The 18,274-nt window shown below is 48.0% G+C and overlaps 1 protein-coding gene across 1 annotated transcript in view; it reads left to right on the forward strand.

The window, feature by feature from the left end:
• The window catches only part of LOC117209816 (homeobox protein abdominal-A homolog), a 33,197-nt gene extending 16,116 nt beyond the window's left edge, over positions 1–17,081 (forward strand). Inside the window, exon 3 of the mRNA XM_033452224.1 lies at positions 15,469–17,081. Within this exon, the coding sequence (XP_033308115.1) occupies positions 15,469–15,869 (401 nt within the window). The 3' untranslated portion in view covers positions 15,870–17,081. The remainder of the gene's footprint in view (positions 1–15,468) is intronic.
• The last annotated feature ends 1,193 nt before the right edge of the window (positions 17,082–18,274 follow it).

Consider the following 18,274-nt stretch of genomic DNA (forward strand, 5'->3'; position numbering starts at 1 on the left):
TCGACGACGTTTCTTTCGTACAAACGCCTTTTATGTTTCCATTATATGAAATCATAAAACGTCTGTTGCTTTTCTAACCCTTTCTATTCTATCTTGAAATTTGCATCGCGAAACAGACTATATCGACACGCAGTTTCTCACTGAAATTCTACTTTATCCGCCAGAACGGATGCTCGCGAGAAACTTTAATAAAGATGAACGCGAACGAGGGCAGTTGATTGTTGCGCGTTCTGTTGTTAGCGACAGTGGTTGGCGTTCTTCAAGTGGAACGCTTTCGTAGTTGCACGAACATAGCGCTGACACGCGAAACGACGTTGTCCAGGCGAGAAAACGTGCTCACCGGCTAGAGAATGCGATTCAGACGTTCAACTACGTAGTCGTCGGATCTAACAGAGAGAGAGAGAGAGAGAGAGGAAAGCGTGGCGCGGTTGGATAGCCGTGCTACTCCCGTGGCTGTGCGCCACGCCACGCCATACCATGTCACGCTGGTGGAGAACGACCCCCTGGCGAGTACTATCGTAACAAATGTGCCCGTTTGCATAACACGACGACGAGCAATTCGGGTAGGTTTGACGGTGCGCGATATAGACCTTTAGCCGTGAGAGGCGAGAGAGAAAAAGAGAGAGAGAGGAGAGAGACCTGGACGAAGAGAAGGGGCAAAGACCACGGCTCTCTGCTCTTCGGAGAGAATGGCAGGGGAAAGGGAAAAGGACACGAGGAGTCGAAGCTGGAGCCTCCTTCCTCTCCCGTGAGACTCGACTGTATAATCTACGCCTTCGGATAGCCAATACCGAACGAAGGAATTGCTCCGGAATGCTCCACCTCGATGTCAGGTAGATTTACCGCTGATCAGAATTACGATGTTTACGTTCGCGTAACGATCAGGGCTTGATTTACGCCACTCGGAATTTAGTCGGCGGCGTTCTAATTGTTCGCGGTCGGCTAACCATTATCGAGCACCCGTCCCCCGGACATCCAGTCGACGTTCGACGAAGATGGAATGCGTGTGCAACGCGGAGCCTTTCGAGATAACTGTCATCGAATTGGAAATTGTCGCGTTATGGCTCGATCTTTCACCTCTGAATAGAAATGCTACATGATGAACAGAAAACAACTATCGACGAATTGTAAACGAATTCTAGCACGAATTAATATGCGCGATAGTGCGATAGCGTTAAGTAGTTTCGACAAACCAGCCGCAAACATCGTATAGCGTTTAAATGTATTACGAGCGAATTAAGTTGCTCGTTAAACTAAACGTGGTTCGCGCACGATTAAGAAATTTCATTCTATCGACGACGCTCGAACCTGATCGTTACGCTTTCCACGATTCGCTCGTGGAAGTCTCGTGACGCCTTGGTTGCAGAGTGGAACGACAGGACGGAATATCTCGTACAATAACCTTCGAAATTTCGAAGCTCACTGTGGCCCCCGTCGTATTACAGAAAGAGGGGGCAACGTACACTTGCACACACCGGCACCGATCCGGTCTAGATATCGCGTGAGTACGTCGCCGTGCTCTTTCACGGTACACCCCTGATACAGCTTATCACGACTTTTATCCCTCGATAAAAACTAAAGGCTCCATTTCCAGCTTTTGTACCGTCCCGCGGCTCCGCTGCAGGATATTACGCCTCTTCTCTTTATACTTATGTACGTGAACAACCCGACCGGTAGTCGTAGTGCACATTCCTGTCTCTGTGTATTTCCGTGTACTTTCATGTTCTTGCGCTTATACGTGTGTATGGGTGTTCCTCTCGTCGCAGTGTTAGCGCGGAGAAGAGCTCGATGCACCGTACACGTGCGATACACACACGCACAAAGAACGGACACGTACACGAAAAGAGACTCTGTGTGAGGCCATCTACGTATCGTTGTCGTGCGCTTTGTAGACATATTTGGTTCTCTACGTTGGCCGTGGAAACTGCTTTCGTGCTTCGCGTCGATAGTGACGGGTTCGAGCAGAAACAAAAAGAGCCGCGACGAGGGCGGAGATTGGAATCCCGAACGCGAGTTAATTGGGACATAATTAAAGGCCATGGGATCGCTTAAAGATCGCTAAAAACGACAATTCTTCGCTCTCGCTGCTTTAAACGCGACTTTAACCTCCGAATCGCCACAGAATATATGCGTCATTTCCGTTTCTTCTTCTTTTTTTATCCCTCGATACTTTGGAGTCGTACTCGGATCGTTTAGTTAATTCCTGGTGCGCAGCGCCGGTCCCCTTAACGAGCTGCCGATCGAAGAAATTATAACTTTGGCGCGATTCAATTATATTTTAATCCAGTTCGAATCGCGGCTTATGCTGTCCTTCGGTCGACAACAAGCATAATTGTGCCTGATCACGCCCTTATGAACTCACCGCCCTCGAGACACACTAATTTCCTCTCTGCTATCTTCCACTAATACCTCGTATCGAATAACTTACGATTTTCAAACAAATAGCGATACTCGTTTCTTCGCTCCCATTGACGAGGCCGCGAGATAAGCTAACAGCCGGTAAAAAAAGAAAGGAAATTAGGTTTTAAGGGAAAAAAATGTAACCTTTGAACGGCTATGGCTCGTATCTCGATGCTTTGAATACATTGCACATTTCGGTCGTTGGAAATGGAAAATCAGATCAAACCCATCACCCGCGTCATCAAACCGATACGTACAGATACTCACGTCGTGAAACGGTGTACGTTTGTGTTTGTCGAGACTGTGTGAAAGTCCAGATACACGTACACACCAGGTCCGTTCCCGTAGCTTGCGTTAGGCTGATGGTGGTCGTCGGACGAGGGGCTAGAGGTCGCTGGTGGGGGAGACAAGTTATAACAGGGGTGGGTGGAATCGTTACTAGAACCAAGAGACGAGAGCGCATGCGCGGGGGATTCCCCTTTGTCCGCGTGGCGTATCCGTGCGAGCACGAACGAAAGAATCGCGAGGAGAAACGAGAGAGAGAGAGAGAGAGAGAAAGGGAGAGACAGGAGTTAGAAGCGAGTAAACTGAAGAGGAGTGCGCGGCGGTCGCTACGGCTCCCGAAGGAATTCGCCTATCTTACGACTTTTATTATACGCGTGTTTGCCTGGCAAAGTCTTCTTCGCCCTCGGTTGCAGTCAACTAGAATCGTGCAGCACGATCCGCGAGCAGATTTCGTTTGCGTCGGATTTCGAAATTTCAGAAACGATTCTAGTAGGTTGTTCGCCATTCCAAAGCTGAGTCGAGGCTCGATTTTTAGCGGATGGATGTCTATCTGGTCGATTTAATCAAACAATCAGACTAGCGGAGGGTAGTGGAAATGATTGAGAATGACTTTCCAGCTCATGACGTAACAAACAAACGGATATAGAGTCTGTTTAATTTTATAACAGTTAATCGCAACTATGGTAACTCGGGTTGAACAAAAGATTTTTCGCGAGATTTTGATTATCGACCAGCGCGGAGGCACGTGGGCGGATCAGCAAGTAGGAAGGTTCGATGTTCGCGAGAAATGGGGCCCCATGGAGCAGAAACGAGAGTCTAGTTCGATGTTTGTTTCTTTCCGTAATGCAGCAACGTGAAGATCGATAAACAGCTGACAATAAAACCGTACCCTCCGAATTATTCTTAGTAGATTTATAGGGAACTTCCCAGTGGTCAGTCCTCCAGGGAGCCACAAAATCCTGTGGTCCACTATTGATACATCCAGAGCAGGCATTATCTATTTAGCGAGTGCGAAGATGGCGTTCGCCTTGAACTCAATAACACCGTTATAAGCCACAATGAACTTGGTAGACCTTAAATTAGCAGTTAAACACACGTACGTAGATAGGATAGAGCTTGAACTAGGCCAACAGATCGTTTCTCGTCGATCCTCCCGCACGAGTATGTGCATCAAATAAATACGTCATATTCGAGCTTATAACGATCGAATGAAAATATTTCCATTGCACAATTCGAATTATCTTCGTCTTGTTCACGAGTCGCCACTCTTATACATGCATCGTTTCCTTTCACACAGAGTACATTCAACTTTTCCTACATTCTTCTTGATAGCCACCCACAATTTCCATTCGATGAAGCGATATAATCCTTCGGCCAATATGTACAGTGTACACGACGTCCTTGTCACCATGCGTGGATTGGAAGGGAGTCGAGCAAACACATTTCAGCCATCTCCTGTCGAAGGTTAAACACTGCGGGGTTGTAACTTTCGAAATATTCGGAAGATTCCGAAAGGTCGGTCCACCGTCCATTGGTTGAACAGGCGGGGCGAAGAATGGCAAAGATCGACGGAAGGAAAGGGTGAAGGAGGGTGCGTAACGGGAACTAATATCGTAAAGCCGCAACGTGCTCTGATTAAACATTATGTGGGTCCTAACGTTCCTCACCGCGACGATCGCTGCTCCTGCTCTTACTGCTACCTACGGCCAAGATCTTATCCGTTCCAATTGTTTCTTTCAATAAAGGAGCGATTCCTGTCTTGTTTTACTTCTGTCTAATTAATATATATCGAGCTCCATCTTATTACAGCATCTTCGGAACGAATGTTTTATCGAATAAAAGATAATGTTTAAATATTTTAAACGATCGAACACAACTGGAAAAATTAGTCAGGAGCAAGGGAGCACAAGGGGACAGCTGGTTTTTTTCAACTCGCACTAAAAACGTTTACGAGCTTCGCTGGAAGACGACGTGTACCCGCTTCGCTATAATTTAAGCGGCATTTTAAACAACAATTCAAACGGTGCACGGCCAGTAGGTAGCATAAAACACCGGGATCGCAGTCGTGTTCCGGGGTGTTGCTAATGAGTAATAATTTCGCCGACGTGTCGGTAGCTCCTCGAACTTATTCCGTGTCTCGTCTCGAGTATCTTTCGGAAGCCGTTGCGACTGTACGTCGGATGTTCTAAATTGCGCGGCCACGACTTTTATTAGCGGAAGGAGACAGCCGTGGCATTTGCATGTAATGGTGCAGAGGATAGGGCTGCGTAGCAGTGACGAGGGCGAAGAGGAGGAGGAGGACCCGGCTGGAGAGGAAGAATGTTGGAAAATATGAGGGGGGTTGAAAAGGAGCAGGGGTAGAAGACGGTCGGTAGGGAATGTAAGGCCGTAATTAGAGTTTTAGGGGTTCTATGGGGTGGTTGTTCGCGCTGCTGGCCCGTTATGGGGGCGGAGAGAGGTGGCGTCAGCCAGGATGTACGAAAGGGGACGCACGCCTCCCTTACGACTCTTACGAGGGACGGAATGTTTGCCAACAGCATTCTAATACGTCATTCTTTATTGTAAAATTAAAATTTAATCCGGAGGATCGTATCGAGGCCCTCCATTTAGCGCGCGCACGAGATTACGTGTATTTTAGGATTGGCGTGCTGCCGGCTGGTTTATTTTTGAGAGATTCGGTCGCCAACCGCTTCACCGCGATACCATTCCAACGACGAGAATTATGCATGCTGCGTGTCGCGCGATTAACAAATGTAAGCGCCCTTTTTTAAGCCGAAACACAACGAAAAAGGATAAACGGACAAGAGAATATTATTTTTTGCATTATTTAAAACGTAAAACGAATTGGCGAATGTGACGAGAAACATTACGTTCTTGATCGAATTTGCTGGAATCGTCGCCGTTTGAAAGATCGAACGTCGTCGTGTCTCATTCCACCAAACATAGGAAATGAAACTGAAGTAAAAAATAAACGAGGCGTCACGTATGCTAATTAGACGTTCGTGCGCGAGTGACTCGCACGAATCGCACTCATAGACCGTTCATAACGCGTCGTATTCGGCGAGGATATATCGCAATTGCTACGGGACATGGACGATTTGTCGGCTTTGTACCATTTCCAGTAACGTTTCCAACTCAGCGCCGGTGCTACTGATGCAATTTACGCGGGTCGCTACAGCATTCGAGTTATCGCGCTCGCACGGTTTCATGACGTCGAATAATGGAAATTCTTTCTCACGCGTGCTGCCACCGTCCTCGATCGTCGTCCACGTTTATCGGACAGCGTTTCCTTTTCTCTCGACGAAACCGAAACTCGTGTTCTCTCTTGGGGAAAGAATGCGAACACGGATCATCTTTCTCTCGTTGTGTCGTAAACAGCAATATTTTGTACAGTCGGTCCAGCAGACGAGACAAAGAAAGGCGTATCCTCTGACAGAAGAGACAACTAGATGTCACGTGCGTTTTTCCCCCGTCTTTCTCTCTTTTCCTTTTTTTTTCTTTTTCTTTTTTCTTGAGGTGCAACGTGAGCGCGTTGCTCGTGCCGTCAGACCGGGCCGGGGGCTTCTCTTATAAATTTCACTGCCAAGGTGACTTTACAATTTCGTGGGAGATTAGAGCGCTTATTGCCAGAGAAGGAATAGCTGCACAGTCAGCCGCCATGTAGATACGATTCCACACACCGTGAAAGGCACCGCCATGTCGCGCATCTGGGTAGAGAGCCGATCTCGCCGGTTTCACTGTTGTGTGCGTAACGCGTCCCCACTCTGGTTGGCTGAGTGCGTGTGCGTGAGGCAGATACACGGCAGATAATGGGAGGCACCCTTATAGATGACGTTTGGGTTCCACCGGGAACAATGGAGCGAACTTCTCCCCTCTCACCATCCATCCTTGTCGGAATCCTTTATTACCACCCTGTATATATATACGAACGGCATACCCTCATATATATCCACCCCCACTTCTTCTACACCCTTCCATGACACGGTACATAGGCGCGTGTTGGAACGCATAGCTCGCCACACACACCAGAGCGAAACGAGCTGTCCAACCAATCGGGATTTAAGCCTATTGCTAGTCCTGATGGAAGCTACGCTATACCAACGCACACTCACGCGTGACGAAAGAGTGCGTGAGCACCTGTACGTATAGCCTCCCGTGAGATCGTTTCGCCATTTACCTTCTGCTCTTTCTTTCCTTTCCTCTCGTTTCTGCCCGACAGATTAAAGACACCCACGTCGCAACCGCTCGAACGCGTGTTTCTATCGCTTCTTGCTCTGGTTCCCCTCGAGAATGTCTAGATCGTAAGTCAACCGAGCGGTACGTGTAACGTATTTGGATGAGATCGATAATTTTAAAAAGTGAACAGCAAAGCCGAGACTGCTTTTAGGCTGACGACAGATGGACGATCCCTCTTTCTCCTCGGATTGCATTCGCCTCGCTATCTTTTGTCGCGTTCTTCGCCATAAATAGCCACCCATCGAACTGCTGCACGAATCTCTTGCCGTCGATGACGAGAATATCGACGCGACAGGAAATACGAAAGAAGTATATTTTACCGCCTCCTACGCGATCTTAAGTTCTCAGATGTGTGCTGTCGCGGCTGGTACGCTATTACTCGTCGTACCTAGGTATCGGGACCGGGCACGAGACACTAGCAACCGATAGACGTAGACGACGGGTTTCATAGTTGGGTAAAGCGATCGCACGATTCGAATAACGTCGGTTCTTATTGGTACGGTGCCGCTGCCAGAGATTTCGAGATTATTACGCCGCGATCGTTTGTCAAACGAGTGAATGGAGTTACTGGAACAGTCGGAGCGAACACTCTTTGGACATGTTGACAGAGGTCGTTTTCTCGAAACGGATCTCAGTTATCGTAAAATTTCCAGCCGACAAATAGAGCATCGAACTTTGATAACCTTATCTTCGTACCTCTTATAGCAGCGCCTTGAATAAAAAAAAAACTAGTGGCTACATTTAAAAACGATAAAGAGAAAAAGAAGACATTCGGAGATAAGAGATGCACGTACCGTGAAATATAGAAAGTGAAAATGGCATTCTACAAGATGAAATTCTGGCTCGCTTTGCCAAAAGTTTTAACGAGGCTCACCACGACTTTAACTTTTAATCACGTCTTCGTCCGTTCGCCGTCTAAAAAAAGCCACCGTATGACCAGCGACTAATGTATTCGGATACGTGACATCATATAGCAGATATGCCTGCTATCCGGCTCCATTCGAGGAATTCCATAGACAATACCGAAGAGAGGGCGGAAGGATGTAGGAAGAGAGAGAAAGAGAGAGAAAGAGGGAGATTGGCGCGAACGAAAAGGCAGCAGCATCTAGTTTGACAACAGTCGCAAATCGCGCGGTGGCGGAGGACGAGGGCGCTGGCGTCCCTCTTTGTTCGAGCGGCTGGTCCAGCGCTGGTGCCCGATCCATTCATAAATATCTCAAAACGGCTTAATTTCGCGGCACTGCGGGCAAATAAAATCTCGAGCCGGTGAAAAATGTAGACAGGCCGAACGAAGGGGGAACGGGAGAGAAGATACGGCCCAGCCACGACCCACGAATCGCTTGATCGCCTTCTCGGGTCACTGCAGCCTCCGCTAGAGAACGGCCGAACGAGCCAGAAGGCTTCGTTCCTCTGTCGTTCCCTGAACGAGAAGGACGCCCGTGTACGAGTATCAGACAGAGACGGAGACTGGGCAAAATGGTCGCGATAACTCCTCCATTTACTCACTCTTTCCCTCTTTTTCTCTCTCTCTTACTTAGTGGCAATTCCAGGCTCCACCATGCTCAAGCGATTTATCCGGCTAATCCTCGCACTTTTCGTGGCCGATTTGCCATCCCCTGCAAATATCTAGCGAACCTAGACGTGTTAACCTGGCGTTGATTGGCCGCGGCGGTGACTCGTCCCTTTCTCCGGACCGATTAAAGCTTCCCGGAATTTCTTACCTTTGCACGGTCCTTTCCACCTCGTGGTTGCCCTTATTCGATTCTTGCCAAGCGATCGCCGCCCAGCGTTGGAAGTATACGTGGAACTGGAAAGGAATCCAGGTGTGACGACAGATTGCGGAAAACACGACCTAGCAGCACCCCGTGTCGACATGGGCGTAAAGGAAAAACTCTCTCTGTGCAGCTGCTCGAAAGAGAATGCAAAAGAGGGAATGAGAGAACAGTCGGAACAGACATAGGAGCAGATACCGAGCATTACCAGCGAGATTCATTTATGGTAATTTTATGCGCACCGCTGATCGCCGGTGATTATTGTAATCGGTACACGAAAGGACGGCCGATTAAATCTGGTCGTTTAATTTAAGCGTGACATTCCGCTGTTCGTATGGGTGGTGGCACCGTCTGTGTAACTTCATCCGATCGATACGTTTCGATCGTGTGGAATGACGTACAACCCTGTTTGTTTTTCCTTCGTCGATAGAAAATTCCAAGACTCAACCATGCAAATAGGAGTTCGGCACAGACATTTTTATAAACGTGAATCAACCGGGCACGAACACGGAACTACGTTACGATTAAAACTCGTTGGCAACTGTATCTGCGCGCTATCCGGTTACTCGAGCGCGTTCTTGCTTCTTTGAACGAGCCACGAAGAATTCCAGAGAAATTTTAACGAATCCCGATCTCGTTAGGAGAGTCGGCTCGATCGGCTGTTTGCGGCGTCGTTGCGAGTTATGCGCGCTTTATGACTCATCCTTGAATTTACTCCGCTAACGCGAGGCGGGTTGCTTTTAGCGGACACACGAAGAGGAAGAAAGGGGTTGGCGCGTAGGAAAAAGCGAGCACACGGAACGCAAATATATGGGAACGGTTAGGTGTTGCGGCGAATGAGACGTGTTTACCGCCCGTGAACACGGCCAGTCGGTGTTTTCGGTGAAATAATAACTCAGGGTCGCGTAAATAATGCCGAATAAAAGCGACAAGGTAAGTGAAACGTACGACGAATAAAACTCGAGACGCGAATTTACCAGGCGATCGACGCTATTCCGGCTGTCAGTGGCTGTATCTCGTTTCCATTTCAAACTGCACGGCTCTTTCCTCCTAACGCCTCCTAACTCCTCCATTGCTCCTTTCATCCGTCCTACGAAACGTCGTTCTATTTCTATCCCTGTTCGAAGCAAGTGGACGTAAAGTGTGCCCGATATATTCCACGTTATTTATTAATCGATTCGCCTTTACTTTTGTGTGGCCTTAGTATAAACTCGTCAAAGTCGGAGGCGACCTGTACTTATCGAACCTCGCTGGCACCGCTACGTGGCTCGCGTAGAACAAAAACGGGAAAAGCGTGTTTAAATACCTTAAGTCGCATTTCGTATTCTTAATCGAGTTTCGTCGGCGGCGTCCGTGATGCGAACGAATAAAGAAAGAGGGGCGGTGCGGAGTAATTTACGCGTCGAAATATAAAGGCTGTACGGTGATATTCGACGGACGGTGAAAAAGCGCTTGTTGACCGATAACCGCGAAGCACCGTCGCCCGATAACGTCGTCGAGCGAATGGCCAGACTCCAAATGGCTGTTAAAGCAACGCCGTCATTGTTTTCGACCGCGTTTCGGAAGAAGCGAAAATCACACGGAACGTGCGAGGCGCGCGCTTGACGTTTAATCGCTCGTCCAGATTTACGATAACCTGGGCCTCTATTGGCGTCGCTATTGTGCTACGTAGGTACGGCAGCCCGCCGTTTCGTTCCGCTATGAACGACACTCCGCTCCACTTGACGCTGCTTTTTTCCTTTCTGCTGGACCCTCGAAATTATTATTATTACGGTTTCACGATTTGTAAATCGTAATCGCGTTAAGCGTGATTTTTATTGGTTCCGAGCGACGTCCCGTTCTCGTCGCGTTAACCGCGCGAAACGTTTTGTCGATGTAACCGTAGATTCTTTTCTCTCGCAATTGCGGTAATAGTACACAGAGGTAAGACAGAAGCGGAGGAACGCAAGGCGGATGATTTTTTCCACGCGGCGTGCACCTTTCTCTTTGTGATTGCGAATTCTTGGCGCACGGCGTAATTTGTGGCGATTTCCATGCGTTTTTCGCGGAGTTGCGCAATTCCCTTGGTCGTTGCGCCAAGACATCGGCAAAAACTCGACGAGGTATCCCCACGGGTATTTAGCAGGCTTGCGTAACCACCGTTTCTACGATTGCCGTCATGCACGAAATAAAAATATGAAGGACCGATAAGTATTGCGGGGTGAACGCGCGCAGGACGATCATTTTCCACGATTTCGATATCGCAGCGGATATGGCCCTCGATGGTCATGATGGTCAACCTGATACTGACATTAACCGTCCTGGAAACGATTTATAGCGTCTCTGGTTATCGTATAGGGCGAGAAGAGTATGGAAAGTAATCGAAGATTGCCGGATACGATGACACGTTAACGTGGGGTGTGTCCAGGGGCAGAATGTCATCCGAAGCGTATCTCTTATCGATTCGTATGTAGAATCGCGAAGTCGATAGTCTAGCGATTATTCGGAGAATCTCGAATATATCGAAGTGACTTTAAATTTATTTCACTAAACCTTGTGCGGTTCAACCATCGTTGGAATACGAAGAATAATTAATCGCTATTCACCGAAATGGCTGATAATTACAAGATATCGTAACGAATAATTCAACGATGTTTTATCGAAGAATACGCGGGTCGATCGGAGCGTTCGAAGGTAAACGTTGAAAATTCGCTAGAACGCTGCAAAAATAAAACAATAAAATAGCGGATAAAGAGGATGAAAAAAGGAAAAAAAGGCAAAGTTTTCTACCGAATAAACGGGGCGAAGCTTCGAAATGACCAACCCTCCATTAGTGAATCCATCTCGAACGTATAAACTTGGTTACATGTTCCAAGATTCATGCACCGCCCCTCGAACGCCCTATTTCAGCCAGCGAATTAACCTCGCGTCTCTTCAGTGGACGAGAGATAAGTTTTTCCCGAGAGAAACGATCGAGCGTAATCGAAGCGTTTAAAGTTCGATTCTATGGATTTCGTATAAATTCGCGAACTTAAGAGGACAACCGTGCGATCGGGCAACATTGATAGAATCTCGGTAGTAGGAAACGCGTGGCAAGGGGGGAGGGGGCGGCAATCGTAGGGGAGGCGAACACAGTCAGGCAAACTTCCGCAATATCCTCGTCTACTCGACGAACGGTGAAGCCGCGTGCGGCGACCTAAAGCAGGTATTAAACTTAATATATGGCCGCAATTAGGCGCAGGCCTTCGCCCTTCTCGTTTACAGGCTGCGTCCTGTAGTACCACGCACACGCCGTATCACTCGGCTGCCCTCTGCCAAAATGGACCACCGTCTGTCAGCTATAACTCCGTTGTCCCTGAATCACTCGCGACTCGCTGTTAATTAACGGGAATTTGCAGGCAGAAATCACGGCTATCATCGTCGATCCACCGTCACCGTGCTCGCTTCGTGTCACGCGATTGCGACGTAATGGAATTCAGGAAGTTTCGACGCTTCGACACGAACGTAGAACGAACCACGAGTTCGTTCGTTATAAAGAAAGTTCGCGACCAGCATGAAATTGCGTGAAAAAATTGCTTTCCTCGTGTCTCTTTTCGTTTGTATCGGCGAGCTGTAGGATCGTTACGAGTCTGTTGATTTATGATTAATCAATTATCAATCGCAAATGTAAACCAGCTTATCGCGCTATTAACAAACAGAGGACGCGAGAATGAATGGCCATAAAACGAGTGAAAATGGTGGTTGTAGTGTGTTAGGGAAGTAAGAGGGGCGATTATCTATTGTGCCAGACTGGCAGACGCATATTACACGCTTCTTTCGTCACTTTTTTTATTAATCGCATAGCGCGAGGTTATCGGCGATCTTCGATCAGGGGTTATCGGTGCCACGCCGTTTGAAAATAACTAACGTCGGCCAATTTCCTTTGCAGCGTTGTCTCGCCTCGTTCCTCTCTACGTTTCAAACGTCGGACGCCGTTTACCTTTTCCTCGTCGCGTATCCCGCTTGTTCGAACGAAACGCAAAGGGAGCAGGAGAAATTGAAAGATATTCGAAGCAGAGGAGGAAGAAGGTACATAAATTAAGCGTTCCCGGGAGCAAACGAGCTTCACGCCCAGCTGTTAACCCCGTCCGACGAAATCCTGGCCAGACAGCTCCCTCCGGAGGGGCGGCAAGAACGGTTATCTATAAATTCTGCATGGACATTAGCTTGATCCAGCGAAATTGTTGATAATGCTCGCGCCAGCGCTCGGCCGATGGTCCCGTAGATATTTATGGTGGTCGAAGTGTGTGGGGACAATCGGGTTCACCGATGGTCGAGAGAGGAGAGGAACCAACGAATTCTGAGAGCCGTGTGGCGCGTGTACAGCACAGCGGAGAGAGAAGAGACGCGCGAGGGCTTGGCGAGGAGGGACCGCCAGGGAGGATGCAACGAAGGGTTTTCTGGCTGCTTGACTCGCCCCTGGCATGATATGCCGCCAGCAGGATGGAATGGTTTTCCCTCCGGTTGCCAAGGTAACCTATGGCCCACCCTTCCAGCTTCGGCAACCACCCTGTCGCTGTGGCTGCACCGGCCGCGCGGGCTCTCTTCCTACGTCAGCTAAACTCACGCACACAAGCTTGCCGAAAAACCACGTTGGCTGCGTTGTTGTTGCCTCGCACACCGATCTCACCACCATAGCCGCACCGTACGCACCACCACTACTATCGCATCGACACGGTACATGGATAGGAATTCGCGAATACGTGTAACCTCGTCGGAGGCTGTGCACAAGCGCACATACACACCCAGTGAATCCTGGACCGCACTGCTGTGAACGGCCATGCTGAATTCAATATCAGCATTCTCTGCATTCCCTCGCGATTTTTCCGTTTCTTCCTCTTTTTTGTCTGGCTTTGAACGATGATGACAGGATGGCTCATGCCGCGTGTTACTGGCTGCTTTGCCGAGAGTGTGTCGGAAGCTTCCACTTCTCAAAGCATTGTTAGCGAACTAGAAAATGGAGATATACGCCGGTTAAAGGGTGCTGGAGGATACTTTCTCGGGATTTGCGCAAATTTCACGGAAAGTCATCTGTCTCTTTATCTTCGTGAAGATAGTCGCAGCGAAATGAATTTTCTCTGAGAGACAAAGACAGTTAAAGGGACACGGGGAAAAGATCGCGTTAAAGATATTGCAAGCGTAAGAATATCTAACTAATCGGTTACAACGTGATTCCGGCACGAAACAACGACAAAATTCATCGAACACAAAATCTCGCTATCTTTTAGTAGTCGGTAGCGCGTATTTGCTTCATCACGTGGCGATCATATAGCCACTCAGCGTCTTCCCGAGAATGATGGTATTATGGCTGACTGTTCATTGCGCCGGAGAACCGGTTTCTCAGCGACGAACTGAAAACGTTCAGCCCACCCTTCTACGCCGCCGGCCAAAAGTAAAATTACGTTCGAGCCAATTGCGAAAATTGCCCGTGAGAAGTTTATCGCGCGTCTATGGTGCAACTTGCGGCCATCTTATGCTGCCTTCTCTTCTGTATAAATCCGCAAATAACCAAACTGTGTACGCCTTTGAAACTAACTAAATCTCCATTCGCGTAGTTTCTTAGTACTTGGGTGTTTAGCAATGAAAAGTGAAAAGATATCAATTAGGACAGATAAGCGCAAGGTTTACGTGATTACTTAGACGGAAATATCGGAGATATCGGGATCGAATGTTATCTCGGATAGGTTTTTAAAGGGCGAGGTAAGCGAAGTTCTCGGATACGAAACCAGGTAAAGGCAGGTGACAAGCATCAGTCTTTACCTGGTTAGCGCGGCCATGTGCTTCGATAGTTACCTAAACACCATAAAAAATTCAGTGTGCTCAGCGTATCCCATTTTACGACTTTGACTCTGCGGGTGCAGAGAAAGTTGGACGAAAAGATATTTCAAAAAAAGGGTTCAATCTTTCTTTCCGCCTATTTACAATGAACACGCAGACTTTTTTCCCCAAAACTTTCTACTTTTTACCTCGTTCAACCCCTGCAATAAACTGACCATCCGAACGTGTTGCTTTTTTTCACCGAAAGAGAAAGCGAGGAGAGAGTTGAGATTTGTGACTCGACAGACGAAACGCAGGTCATTCCATGAAAAAAAATTGAACTTTACGTAACACGAAAGACCTCGTTCGTAAACGGGGTAGCCTTCTTTTCCTTCTTACCGATCGCCAGACGGTCACGGGACAACAAAAATTGCAAGTTTACATGGTGGAAAAAAAACGTGAAATTAGTAGCAGTTGTATTGCACGTAGTTGGTGTTCGCTGCTAACGACATTTACAAAGTTGATGGATCGACTAATATGTAATAACCGGCTAATGCATATAGCTCGGCAATTACGTAACCGAGTTTAATAAATAAATCAATAACGGATGATCAAAATGGAGTCGGTCTACCGTATAGAGTAACAGCTTTCGTAAACGAAACTCGTCTTCAAGATCGATCTCTGTGCGTCAGCGAAGGGAGCTTTTAATTTCAAACGTATAGCTATGGAATATAATTTAATCATCCAACCCTTTGCACTTCTTGCGCGCTCATTGTACCGAGCCAACAGTCAACTTTTTCTTCCAAATTTTCACCATCAATGTGCCAATCGTTCGAGTAGCTTGCGCGACGTTTTATTTATCTTGGAGCGAGGGGACAACGAGCGTGGTAAGCATATCGACGTGTCAGGAGTTGACTGTGGCAGTGCAAAGGGTTAAAAGGCAAATTTTCCTGCATAAAAAAGACTAACCTAGGCAAATCTGCGTTTTTGACGTTTCCAGGGCCGAACGGTTGTCCGAGGCGTAGGGGTCGACAGACGTACACACGGTTCCAGACGCTGGAGCTGGAAAAGGAATTTCACTTCAACCATTACCTGACGCGACGGCGACGAATAGAAATTGCGCACGCCCTTTGCCTCACGGAACGACAGATCAAGATCTGGTTCCAAAATCGGCGGATGAAGCTGAAGAAGGAGTTGAGGGCGGTGAAGGAGATCAACGAGCAGGCCAGGCGGGAACGGGAGGAACAGGACATGATGAAGAAGCAGCAGGCTGAGAAGCAAGCGAAGATACAGCAGGAGCAGCAGAACGCCGCGCTGCAGCATCAGCAGCAACATCACGTGAGCGGTCTCGACAAGACGCAGAGCGATCTTCTGAAGGCGGTCAGTAAGGTGCCCACATAGGAGACTTTGCTAAGCCGGTTGTCTTTCTTTTAAAGAAGAAACAAGAGACTGGACGCAGCAGCCTAGACGCATACATCGAAGCGAAGTAGCTGATAAGAGGTTGGCCAAACGTGTAGAGAGACAGAGAGAGAGAGAGAGAGAGAGAGAGAGAGAAAAAAAGAAAAATCGAACTAACGCGGGCAAGCACGAAAAAAACGCACCTCTTCTTGCTCTTCCGGCGTGAACCGACTAGGACACGAAGGCCTCCTGTCTCTTCGGCACTTCTTTTTCCTCCCGCTCTCTTGACTGAGAAGAAGGTGTTCTCGCGTACTTTACGTAGTACGCGTACTACCAAGACTTTATCAAGTGATCTCTGTTCTCTTGTTTTTCGTATCGAGTTTTAAAGAGAAGAAAGGGAAACGGAGAGGAAACGCGGTAGAGGACGGTTTCACGAAGTCGAACGATTACGGCTCGGAGTAACGACAATGGTGTGCACCGTGTTGTGCCATTGCCCCTCTCCGATGAGACTCGGTGTCGATAAGAGGCAGAGACGCGGGGATTGCGAAGGTTGCGGAGGAAACGAGGGAACCGAGAGAGAAAAGCGCGCGACGATGTTTGAAGTTGTCTGTCTCTTTTGTTTTCTACGGAAGAAGAAAGGAACGAAGGAGAAATAGGACGCGGAAGAAGTAATCGTGGTCGTTAGAAAACAGAGAGAGAAAGAGAGAGAGAGAGAGGAGCGTAGTAGAAAAGCGAAGCGTATAAAGGAAGCGAGAAGCACACCGTCAAAAAAAAGAAAAAACGGAAAAAGATACTAAAAAAAAAAAAAGAAAAAAAACATTAAGTACTTATTTGGCTGGGCCAAAAGGAAGGACCTAGCCTGTGACTGATTCCTAGAGCGTATAATGTAATAATTGTTAATCGGGCGCGACGAGTCATCGCGATTGCCGGGTGATGAACAGCGGGGATGATCGGTTGGCGCGATAACTGCCACGACACAGACATACACGAGGAGCCAACGATCGCGCGTCGGAGACCGACGAACTAGAATTAGCTTGAACGAGGAGAGGCCGAAGGATTAACGCCGCCCTGCCGTATAACGTGAGGAAGATCTCGTGTACGGCAGCGCCGACGAGACGATCAATTAATACCGACGGAGGAGTGGTAGGGAGTAATTAAACGAGGCTGTCGAAGAATTCGTCTAATTCCGCTGAACGATGAAAACGGAGAAAAAAAGGGGGACACGAAACTCGTTGCTCTCCGCCATGCCAAGGAACATGGACGATCGCGGGCCTGACCTTTCGAATTTCTCTATTTCAACTTCGATCGATTATTCTAATTACCTCTCATTCACCATACGACAGTTACCAACGTTGATCATCGCGATATCTTTCCTTCGCGTCTAGATCGCAACGTCTACGTATACATGTGCCAGCTTTCTCCGAAATATCCTGATCAAAGTTTAGTTGGTCGAAGAGAGTTTCTCTATCGCAGATAGAAGGATACGACGAGGGGACGAGTGAAAATCGAATCTCACGGTACACGCGTAGATTCGACGTAGCTTGTTCTTCGGGGATGAACCGACAACGCGGGCTAACTCGCGTTACGATTAGTCTGGCGCGAGCGAATGAGCGGCGGAAAGGATGGCAAACGGATCGTATCGGAGAACTCTCGACGATGCCCTCGTTAAAACATAACATAGCTATCGTGCGATCGCGGACTTTGAATACCTCGGATAGCTTCTTCGGATACCGCGCTTCTTACCGATTAGAAGGAAACTAGTGGCGCGTGCATTCGACTGTATGCACACGAGCAATTTCGTGCCGCTGGCCGACTTCTTTCCAGAGAGGAATTTAGTGGTACAAATCGATGCCATTTGCCGAGCTCCTTTTCCAGAGTTAATTAACCGTGGTTTACGCTCGTGATTGCCTCTTCGAGACTTCGCGTTGTAATTAGGTAAATTAACGTCGCTCCCGATAATATTTCTGCCATTTCTGACGTCCGTGCCGACTACGCCAGATCTGCTCTCGCTGACGCAAATATCCTTTAACCGTTCTAACCGAACCCGTTGCGGATCGGTGTTTCCTTCGGTTTTTCGTTTCTCTTTTTTCCCTTCTGCACATTCTTTTCATACGTTTCTCTGACCCGGATCGGCCATGTTCTCCCGCGAAACGTTGAAAAAGATCGGCGTTGGAACGCGTCGTTGCTTCGATTGGTATTGCTTCAACGATAAATTCTCTCTTTTCTAAAACTGAATGTCCGTCGGTTCCTCTCGATCAGTACCAGGTATTGGTCCAGAGGAACCCCGAGGCGAGGAAATTTATTTTTTTACGAGGAAATTCGACGAAACCACGATGAGCGATGAAGCGTTGCACGAAGATGTTAGGAAACCTGACGAAACTATACGGGGGAAAGATGATTAATCAGAT

This window comes from Bombus bifarius, unplaced genomic scaffold (genome assembly GCF_011952205.1).
Source record: "Bombus bifarius isolate JDL3187 unplaced genomic scaffold, Bbif_JDL3187 scf7180000007968, whole genome shotgun sequence".
Taxonomy (NCBI): Eukaryota; Metazoa; Arthropoda; class Insecta; order Hymenoptera; family Apidae; genus Bombus; species Bombus bifarius.